This window comes from Dunckerocampus dactyliophorus, chromosome 5 (genome assembly GCF_027744805.1).
Source record: "Dunckerocampus dactyliophorus isolate RoL2022-P2 chromosome 5, RoL_Ddac_1.1, whole genome shotgun sequence".
In the NCBI taxonomy this organism is placed as follows: domain Eukaryota; kingdom Metazoa; phylum Chordata; class Actinopteri; order Syngnathiformes; family Syngnathidae; genus Dunckerocampus; species Dunckerocampus dactyliophorus.
Window position 1 is genome coordinate 13370838 of NC_072823.1, and position 10560 is coordinate 13381397.

Consider the following 10560-nt stretch of genomic DNA (forward strand, 5'->3'; position numbering starts at 1 on the left):
GTGAATATTCTCATTCCTTCAGGTCATTGTATTCTCAGGGCATTTAATCGATCGCAACTGGACTGTTCAGGTTCTCTTAGAAGACTTAGAAGACCTAGTTCAAAAACTAGGTGGGACATACACCAATCAGACTGGATAGGACAGCTCTCTAGAGCTGTATTTGAGCATGAACTAGACTAGAGCTGTCCTATCAAGTCTGATTGGTGTATGTCCCACCTAGGAACTGATGAAGCCTGCTCGGATGAGAGGCGAAACGTTTTCTAAGACAACCTGAGCAGCCTGCCAGTGTTTCCAGGAGGCTAGATAACTAGATGTTGCTCCAGATGGTGAAGATGGCTTCACGGAGGGCATCCACTGCCTGGAGCTGATGTCCATTTTAGGAAACTTTCCTTGTCATCCATCCCCAAATGTTCTCAACCTGAAGCTCCATTGTTACATCGAAGGAAAAAGCAGCCCAGATGATGGCACCCCCTCCACTGTGCCATGTTGAAAACATCTCAGGTGGGATCTCCTTGTCATGCCATCAACATTGGAAGCCATCAGGACCGTTACATTTTTTCTCATAGAGAATAAAACTTTCTTTCACCTTTCAGGATTCCATGTTTGATGCTCTGGTGCAAATTCCAAATGGATCATTTTGTGGCGTTGAAGAAGACGAGGCCTCTGAAGACGTTTTTTGTTCTCTCGCAGATTCCGTCTGATGGTTGTTGGACTGCACTTGGCACCAGTAACAATATATGCAGTATATGTATACATTTTATATATGGTTTGAATATATGTTTATTGTTCAACTGGGCAACCAAAATTTGTAGTCAAAATATTCGAAACAGCTGTCAGTATCTTGCAGAATAATTGCCATTGGCTCTTATTAGATATAATAATGAAGAATCTACGTACTGCAAGCATATAGCATCAAAACTACACAATAGAAGTTGTATATGCTAAAAAAAGAGATCTTGATAGTATGCCATTAACTTATAAGCATAGCGAATTAACGAACGGGGCTTTAGACGATGAAATCAATAGTTAGCTTTAATCAGTACATAATTACACTGAGCTCTCTTCATTTGATTAGATATTGAAGTGTGGAGGTGCATGTACTGTATGGTAGCAGTGTGACTCATGGACATACAGTAGCTGGAAGTAACATTATTACATGTGTTTGGAGTCCATGACGACAAATGCATTTGTCCTTGTGTGTGTGATTGTGAAGAGGCTGATCTCACAGCTGGAGCCTATTGTGCTGCCACTGAATGAAGGCCGGGATGTGGGCGGGTCATTGTCAAAACGCATGGTCGCTGGATCAATATCAGAATTAATTAGGCAGCTGACTTCCAGACGCCGATATCTCCTCATAATCAGCAGCTTCTGCAGTGGGAGCAGATGCTGTTTTGTGTGACCTTGTTACCGCTGACCAAATTGATCTGTTGTCCATAAATAAAATAATTCTTCTTTTTATTGGATCTTTGTTGCACAAAGTAAGCATACAAGCCTAGATAAGTGTGTTGTAGATGTGTTTATTGTCTTATTTGGCCCATTATGTATAATTGAAGAGATAGCTTCCACGTAGTTCATGCACTGTGACGTTTGCCAGCTGCAGGAGCACTCCACCCCAGGCCTCACGATCCTCACCTCTCTGCTGCTGCCAGGTCCGGTGGGCCGTGAGCACCATGCTCAGGACCAGACTCTCAAACTGATCCTGAGTCAGCAGCCGCCTCCGCTGAGTCTTCAGCGTGGTCACCATCTGCTCCATGGAGCTCAGACTTCTGGGAATGTTGTCATTGATGTGAGTCAGGAAGGACCGACCCGGCCTCATTGATGCCATCTCCTCATCCAGGAGGACAATATTGTTGTCCTGGTTGAGTTCCACCCCACCCAACAAAAACTGGAGGAAGGGTAAAGAAAAAACTAGTGTTAAATGAATCAAGGCGATGTCGTAATTTATTTTCCCTGAACTGTGGCATGCACGGTACCTCAAACATCAGGTCTGCATCAAAAACCGATGGGCTGTTTGGATTTGTGCCTGTAGCCACATCTAAAGCACAAAATACAACACTTTTAGGAGAATTAAAAATATCTCACAGAAATCTAAGTTCTATAACAGAGCACAAATGCTAAGGTGCATGCATAAACCCTGGCTCTTAACTTTGTTGTCGTATTAAACCAGTCACTGATAAAGGAGACTGCAACGTCTTCAGTGTCGATGCATGCAGTCTCCAACTTACCCTGCAGTGCTCGCTCAAACCAAAGCCACAAAATGACCAGCTGCCAAATTCTCGGTCGCAGTTGTATCTCCATTGGAGACATTTACATTACTGCATCCTCTGCCTTCTCCTCTTGTCCACTCCTGAAGTCAGGCAGAGGCATCTCGGTCAGAATGCTGCACATTTTTTTCCTCTCTGGAAAAAGGAATTCAAAGCCAGATGGCTGTGATGTGAAGAAGTGATATTTCTGATTCTGCCTTTTTATATCCAAAGTGTTTAGACCCGTGAGTGTCAAGAATTCATTGCCTCTGCTAAAGTAATTACTGGAGGGACCAACCCCTCTTGACTTTTTCACGATGCTGTCCAAACTGTCCAATTATGAGTTTAAACAGCTTTTGCACTCTCTGCAGGAGAGTGTCTTCAGCTAATTGTTTAATTTAATGCCAGTCAATCACAGTACATTCAGATAATTGTCCTCATTTACTAGTAAATCTTTCAAATATATATATTTCAAATTAATCACAATGAATGTTTCACATATGCATTAATACCGACATTTACCGATGTTAGAGATATGACAACTCTTAATTTCACAGACTTTCAAGAAGTTTGATGCTGAATTAAAAGGCTTCGTTTTCTTTGTGAAAGATACATTGATACCTTATTCTAATCTCCAAGAGAAATTCACATTTCCAGCACCTCTGCACGCTATAGCATATGGTGGCGCCAACACGCCAATAGCCATTAAAAAGAAAGAGAGAAGAAGAAGCCGTGTCAGCTGACCATGAAAAAGTTTATTTACTTCCGGTGTTTCGTTGCCATTTGACGTTAAAGTACCGAAGTTAGAGGTAGGTGTAATGCTATACTATTAATATCCATATATTATTGTCTCGTTTATATGTAAAACACTAGTTACTTGAAGTCACGGCTGTTGTGTTTTCAACGCTATACAAAGAACTGTGCTAACGTGTGCTAACACTAGCCTCTACATGACAATACAGCGCACGTACGTTAGCATATCATAGCTGTCACTATTAATCAGCGGAATGTAAGTTTGTATTTAATAATGTCTTTACGCGTTACGTGTTCAGCTGTGCTTTTGTCTATCTGGCATGTGAGAGTTTACAATTCCATTACAAATAAAGGACATGTCAGCTATCGCAGTTTATTTGGCGTCTGTATATATTTGTTAAGCCCAGAATTCTGGGTCTGTCTTTCAATATCGATGCTGTGCATCGATTTACCAGAGCTGTGCTATTTACTAAAGTTTGCCTTGTTTTGTGCCCATCTTGCCAACAAAATGCCTTATTATACTATAGATCTGTGGAATGAGCTGCTTTCTGAAGGCTTTATGTCGGTTTCAGTGTGAGTGAAGGTGATCGTTGCATTACCAGATCGCTGTTGATTAACAATGTACTTTTCATAGTGGGTTACAGTGAGCCTCCCCTCAGAGAATATAAAAAAGGGTTTTCCGGAGAATGTTTTAAAGTTTTCACATTTTTGAAAACCCCTAATGTAGTGTATGTCTTTATGTTGTTGTTTTTTTGCCCTAGACAGGCATCAAAAATGGATTCCAGTGAGGAGGGGGGCCTCGGTGTTGGGGGAGAGGAGAACTATTTCCAAGGCTACACCTTCACTGACCGCTCCCACTCCAGCCGTGTGGTGAAGAGCATCATGGACTTGTGTTTGGAAGACGGCCTGTTCGCTGACGTCACGATCACAGTGGACAGCAAAGAGTTCCACTTGCATCGACTTGTGCTGTCGGCGCAGAGCAGTTTCTTCCGCTCCATGTTCACCTCCAACCTCAAAGAGTCGCGCAACCGCGCTATTGAACTGAAGGATGTAAGCGCCGCTGTCTTCCAGCTGCTGATTGACTACATCTACCATGGCACCATTAAACTGAGGGTGGAGGAGCTGCAGGACACCTATGAGATGGCGGACATGTACCAGTTAACTGCTCTCTTTGAGGAATGTTCTCGCTTTCTTTCACGGACAGTGGAGGTCAAGAATTGTCTACAGGTGAGTTTTTTTTTTTTTTTTTTGTCACCTGACTTTCATATGCTGAAGCAAGGATTTATGATGACTGTGTGTTTGTCCAGGTGATGTGGCTTGCAGACAGGCACAGTGACCAGGAGTTGTACACCTCGGCCAAACACTGCGCTAAAATCCACTTGTCCCAACTTCATCTAACAGAAGAATTCCTCAATTTGCCTCTCTGTTTGCTCTTGGACATCATTAAAGGTAGTACTTGTTGAAGCTTTTCTTATCCACCATAGCTCAAATGTCTCGATGGGATGTTGTTTTTTTTCAGATGGCGTTCCAAGCTCCCAGAATCCGACAGTGGCCATTGAGTCATGGATAAATCACAACAAGGTGGAAAGAGAAGAGTTTGCATGTATTCTTCAAGAAAATCTCAAGGTAGTATTTTATCGTTGTCCAATGACAACTGTGTACGTTCCTATTCATTTTTTTCCTGTAGCAATATGAAACTGCTTTGTGGTGACATATTACTTAAAAACACACCACTAATCAGACACTCATTAGACAGATTTAGCACCAGAATGATGACATATTTGTAAATGTAGCACTGGCCACAAATCTCATGTTTGTATCAAACGGTAGAAAAATCAAAGCATTGCATTGATATATTACATTGAAAATCAACATAATTCATAACTTAGCCTCAGATGTTGACTTGCATGTCTCAATCAGACTGTTCATTGAAAAGCTATTGTAGACGGGACGATATGGGGTTCACAAGAACGAGACAAGATGATTATTCGACTGAAAACTCCTTAGATTAATCGAGCAATCGGATAAAACACTTTTGCTTGTTTAAAGCGCAATTATAAATAGAAAATAGGACATTTCACTTAAAAATCAATGACCAATTGTTTTCATTTTTTAAATAATTAACAGTTTTAGTTATTCAATTCACTTAGTGCATAGGAACAAACTGTATATATCCACCATGCTCAGTGGGCGTATGTCATGTTTAAAATGCTATTTGTTAGTTCAACTGCTTTCTTGGGACGACATAATGGTGCTTTGTAGATGCATGTATCCATCCATTCATCCATCCATCCATCCATCCATCCATCCATCCATCCATCCATCCATCCATCCATCCATCCATCCATCGAGACTGTAACGATTTACTGGAAAAGTGGAGAAATAACAATTCGTTAATTGACATTACTAAGACTAAATTACATGCTACATTATGTTGATGTATGTGTATTTCTGAACCCTAAACTGCTAGCTGACTAGAAACAAAAAAAGATTTTCAGTTTTTGCAGTGTTAAGGAAAATGAAGACACTTACTGTAGTGGAGCACATTATCTGTCAAGCAACCAAGAAAGTGAGACACACACTTCCTTGTTCCATTACACAGTATTATCTGCTATAAATTATTAGCTATTGATTAGTGAGCTAAAATGTTTTTATTTTCCCTCTTCTTCATGAACAGCGCTGTGTTTTTGCAGATGAAATAAACCCCGTATGAAGTCACATTAGCATACATTTCACTAGTATTTCAATATGTTTAGACTAATAATAGACCATTGTCTACCACAAACCAGTGATCATTTAATAATGAATTAGTTCATCAAAAAAACGCGATATAGCAAGGGAGCGATAATTGAACCACGATATTACGAGAAACGACTGTATACATGTAACTACAGTATGTAGGTGGCTACTGTGAATAGTGCGTACGTAAACACATCTGTGGACATTTAACAAGTGCAAAAAAATGATAAGATACGATAAGAGCAGCAGGTTTTGATACTATAGCACTTAGGCACTTTCCAACTCAAGCACTTTAACACATAAACACTTTAGCACTCAAGCACTTTATGTCTCCCCAATCTCACGCTTTTGTCAAGTGCACACGCTTTTATACCGATTGTTTATCTGTCTGAATACTTTTTTTTGTTCTTGTATTTTTGTTATTGTTACTGTACACAACATTAACCTTTCGTCAGGGACTTTTCTTGCATGTTTACGTGAAATTATTGATCAATATGTCTTTCTTAAATACATCTACAAATGTACAAGGTCAATGTAATGCAAAAATGAGAATCCGAGTGGTCACAAAGTGGCTTGTCATGTCATTGTCTTTTCCTCCGTTTGGCCACAGGAAATTGGTGAGAATGTTCACATTTACCTGATCGGTAAAGAAGACACGAGGACTCACTCCCTAGCTGTGTCACTTCACTGCGATGAGGACGACGCCATCAGCGTTAGCGGTCAGAACAGTCTATGCCACCAGATCACTGCCGCTTGCAAGCACGGAGGCGACCTCTACGTGGTGGGTGGTTCCATTCCCCGACGCATGTGGAAGTGCAACATGCACACCATGGACTGGGAGCGTTGTGCGCCCCTTCCCAGAGACCGGCTCCACCACACTATGGTGTCGGTGTCGAGTGAGGACGCCATCTACTCGCTAGGTGGTAAGACGCTACAAGACACGCTCTCTAACGCCATCATCTACTACACGGTGAAGGACAACATGTGGACAGAGACCAGCCAGCTGGACACGGCGGTGTCAGGAGCTGCCGGTGTCAACTTGGGAGGTACTATTTACCTGCTTGGAGGGGAGGAGAACGACATGGACTTCTTCACCAAGCCGTCACGCCTCATTCAGTGTTTTGACACAGCGTCACAAAAGTGTCAGATAAAACCTTACATGCTGCCATTTGCCGGGTGCATGCACGCTGCCGTCCACATGGATGTGATCTTCATCGTGGGCGAAGGAGACTCGCTGGTTTGCTACAACCCTTTGCTGGAGAGCTTTACCCGCTTGCGTTTCCCTGAAGCGTGGAGCTGTGTTCCTTCTCTGTGGAAAGTAGCCAGCTGCAACGGCTGCATCTACGTTTTCAGGGACAAATGTAAGAAAGGTGACGCAAACACGTTAAAGTTCAACCCAGCCACATCTGTCGTCTCTGTTATCAGAGGTATCAAGATCCTCCTCACGAACTGGCAATTTGTTTTGGCCTAACAGCTCTTCGTGTAAATACTTCCACTGTAGAACCTACAGTACCACGACATGTCGCTCTCTACTGTACACTACAGACACAAAAGTATTGAGACGCATCTTAATCAGTTCATCAATGAGGCTCGGTTCCCCTTGAGTTTTAACTTATCACATTCTGGACAATAAGCTTCCAGCTTTGTGGGAACAGTTTTAGGAAGGCCCTTTTCTCTTCCAGTATGACTGTGCATCTGTGCACAAAGCACGGCAAGCGTGGATGAGTTTGGTGTGGAAGAATGTTGCCATCAAACACCTTTTGGAATGAAGTACGTACGTCGGTGATCGTGAGCTGTTCCTTCATTGTCATTTAAATTCTACACTGCCTTTTCCCAACAAAAGCACCTTTTTGCAGCAGGTTTAGAACCACACTCTTTTATGCATTTCTGAGGTAAGGACATCTCCCGTCTAAGGAAGAAACCTTAAACCAACCTAAAACTCATCTTCCTCAACCAGCTGGCTTGAACAAAAGAGGGTAGACAGAGGCCGAGGGATGATAACACATAAGGTACGACCAATGTTGTTTATAGTAGTATACTTGTAAGCAATAATCCTGGACTAATGCTACGACTGCAACTCCCGCTACTATTCCTACTACTACTAATAATCATTGACTCCAATCCGTTTCAGGATGATGGTCAGTTTTTCCTGCAGGATCGATCGTGGAAAAAAAAAGAAAAATAAATCATCAGTTCCAGCGTCAAACTGTAGCCGCCATAAAACTTTTATTAATTGCACAGCGAATATTTTAAAGTAACATTTTAACATTCTTAACCATCATGCAAGTGTTAAAATAAGTTAGCCACTGTTCCTCTTAAGGGGTAAAAAGACTAAAACACTTAGTCTTAACTGTTTAACGGCAACTGACGAAGCTCCTTTATAATATTCTTAGTTGTCCTGCACGTGTAAAAATAAGTTACACACTATAAAATGTAAAAACTCAACTTTGACAAGTCACAACGCGTAATGGTTGGGACATCACTGGAGTCTTCCTACTTTGAGGTCAGTGACTCTATGTCTTCTCTTAACACGCCTTCTTGAGGCTGACCCTTCTTTTGGAATGACTTTCAGAATAAAGGTTCAAAAAGCAAAAAATTAATGAAGATGCTGACTGAACCAAGGTCCTGTGAGGTACGTTACTGACTCATGAGTGCTTGAAAAGCAAAGTTTTGTACGTTACACCAGCTAAATAGCCTTATTTAATTGTGCGTGTCATTTCTGTCTCTACCTTTTCACGTATTTACAGTCCTCTGTGCTCTGTATTGCGCACCCCATGGCGCAAAACACATGAATTGTACTCAACAGAAATATGAATACAACACTCTTAAAGTGCACGTTGTGGAGTGGCCTTTTATTGTGGCCAACCTAAGGCACACCTGTGAAATAATCATGCTGTCTAATCAGCATCTTGATAGGCCGCACCTGTGAGGTGGATGAATTATGAGCGCTCACTAACAGATTCGTGAAGAATATGTGCGAAATTAGCCTTTTGTGTACATAGAAAATTTTTACATTTTTGAGTTCAGATCATGAAAAAATGGGAGCAAAAAAACAACAAAAAAGTGTATTTTTGCTGTGCTTATATGACACATCTTTATTCAAGCAAGCGTGCTGTGGGTTATAACTATGTGTACTATTTTAGAGTCTTTGTATTGATTTCTCAAGGACAGACACTGCAAACTTTTGTAGAAAGTCTTCTTGGAAGAGCAGAAGCAGCTATAGCTGCAAAGGGAGCGGGGCCAACTGCATAATTCTTCCATTTTTCCTACCTGTAGGTGTAATGGCCAGGTGTCCCAGTAGTTGTTCCACATACAGTATTAGTATTTACTACCATAATCAGTGTAAAAGCAGACTGTTTGCATTGTCGCGTGTCTTATTATTGGTTGTGTTAGCTGAGAAGTCATCTGTGGCGAAGACATAACCCAGGGGTGTCCATAGCGGGCCCGGGGGCCATTGTGACCACAGCTGTTTTTTCATTACCCCCCAACCCTCAGCTAAACAGGAAAACTGGAAAAAACAACAGCAAAAATTGAAAAAAGCAGTAATTTTACAAGAATAACGGCGACATATTAAGAGAATAAAGTCATAACAGTAAAAATAGCGTAAAGTATAAACAGTAGTATAGCATAAAATATGAGAAACCCCCCAAAAAACAAAGAAAAAGTTGCAATTTTTCAAAAAATTAAGTTGGGAAAAGTAGGTTATTGAAGTAAAAAGTGAAAATAGTGTCAATAAAGTCCTAATATTATGAGAGAGAAATTGCAGATGCAGAGATGCAGGCTGTTTTATTTAAATATAAAAAAACATCTGCATATCTACATGGGTTGGTTTAAAAAAAAAAAAAAAGAAGTAAAAATGGCCCCCCCATCCTTTGATTTTTCTATGTGTGGCCCTCAGTGGAAAAAGTTTGGACACCCTTGCCGTAACCATTGACGAACACGCCGGCATTATTCCCACATGCATGAATAATAAGTATAAACATTTACCTTAAGAGTATATGTGTTCCATAGGATCAGTATCCTCAGGTGTTCAGTGTTGATGTGCACATATACAATATGATGCTGTTTTCTAACTTCTCTTGTCTTAAATCTGTATTTTTGGATGTAAAGTGTACTTGTTTCTTGTCAAATATATTCTTGTCGCCACTTAATGCTCCACTGTCTCTAGTTGTTTTCCTGGCCTTGTTTGCATTAAGTTGACATCTTCTGTTGAAGTGCAGAACGATTAGGGGCTGCTGCTGCATTTGTGAAGTGAGAAGGTGTACAGACGCTGCATGTTTGTGTCCTTGGTGGACAAAAAGGGAGTTGAAGGAGAGAAAGCTACTACAACTTTGATCCCATTGATGTGTTGCAGGAGACTGTGCAGCTGAAACCCAAGCCCAGTTACATGTCAGACTTTGTGAACTATTCTAAGCGTCAGTTGCTGACGCTGAGATGAGTGGTGGTGGGGTTTTCTGGGAGCACGTGTGCGCCTCCATAAGAAATGCCGATTGGAACCCAAAGCCGCCGAGGTCGCCGTCTTACGTGCATTTTGCACCACCCATCATAGCTCAACATGGTGGCTGTTGTTTGTACTCCTGCAGGGTTGGTGGGGGGGTGATGTTAAATGACTGGCCAAGATGAGGATTTAGTGTGAAGGTGGATCGCTAGAAGCTCTACTGACCTTGGGGCTGCTTGCTGAGGACAGAGCAGAATTCCTGAAGGGACACATGGTTTGGAGTGACAAGGCCATCTGCTGTAGCGCCAGCGCTACGAGGAAGGTGGAGGGGGGTTGGACAGAGGGGTGCTGAGAATTCCTGTGGCTTGGGGTGTGGAGGGAGTAGAT

General features: G+C 41.7%; 2 protein-coding genes across 3 annotated transcripts; one reads left to right on the plus strand and one right to left on the minus strand.

Annotated features, from left to right (window-relative positions):
• Positions 1-1537: 1537 nt before the first annotated feature.
• Positions 1538-2900, minus strand: LOC129181097 (protein FAM180A). Its single transcript, XM_054775805.1, has 4 exons — positions 2865-2900; positions 2226-2399; positions 1974-2035; positions 1538-1885 (listed from the first exon to the last, which is right to left on the minus strand). Exons 2-4 carry the CDS (start codon positions 2305-2307, stop codon positions 1538-1540), a joined length of 492 nt encoding a protein of 163 aa, XP_054631780.1. The 5' UTR covers positions 2308-2399; positions 2865-2900.
• Positions 2901-2979: 79 nt separating this feature from the next.
• kbtbd4 (kelch repeat and BTB (POZ) domain containing 4) lies at positions 2980-9873 on the plus strand. 2 transcript variants are annotated; one of them, XM_054776132.1, is made up of 5 exons: positions 2980-3052; positions 3758-4223; positions 4304-4445; positions 4516-4622; positions 6346-9873. In XM_054776132.1, exons 2-5 carry the CDS (start codon positions 3771-3773, stop codon positions 7204-7206), a joined length of 1563 nt encoding a protein of 520 aa, XP_054632107.1. In that variant the 5' UTR covers positions 2980-3052; positions 3758-3770; the 3' UTR covers positions 7207-9873. The 2 variants fall into 2 exon arrangements, with proteins under 2 accessions (XP_054632107.1, XP_054632108.1); XM_054776133.1 differs by having other exon boundaries at positions 3015-3052; positions 3762-4223.
• Positions 9874-10560: the final 687 nt, after the last annotated feature.

Coding starts and splice junctions, on each gene's coding strand:
- LOC129181097 (XM_054775805.1), bottom strand. CDS start 2,307: ATGTCTCCAATGGAGATACAACTGCGACCGAGAATTTGGCAGCTGGTC. Junction 2,036..2,225: donor GTTTGAGCGAGCACTGCAGG/GTAAGTTGGAGA, acceptor TTTGTGCTTTAG/ATGTGGCTACAGGCACAAAT. Junction 1,886..1,973: donor ATGCAGACCTGATGTTTGAG/GTACCGTGCATG, acceptor CCCTTCCTCCAG/TTTTTGTTGGGTGGGGTGGA.
- kbtbd4 (XM_054776132.1), top strand. CDS start 3,771: ATGGATTCCAGTGAGGAGGGGGGCCTCGGTGTTGGGGGAGAGGAGAAC. Junction 4,224..4,303: donor AGGTCAAGAATTGTCTACAG/GTGAGTTTTTTT, acceptor GTGTTTGTCCAG/GTGATGTGGCTTGCAGACAG. Junction 4,623..6,345: donor TTCTTCAAGAAAATCTCAAG/GTAGTATTTTAT, acceptor GTTTGGCCACAG/GAAATTGGTGAGAATGTTCA.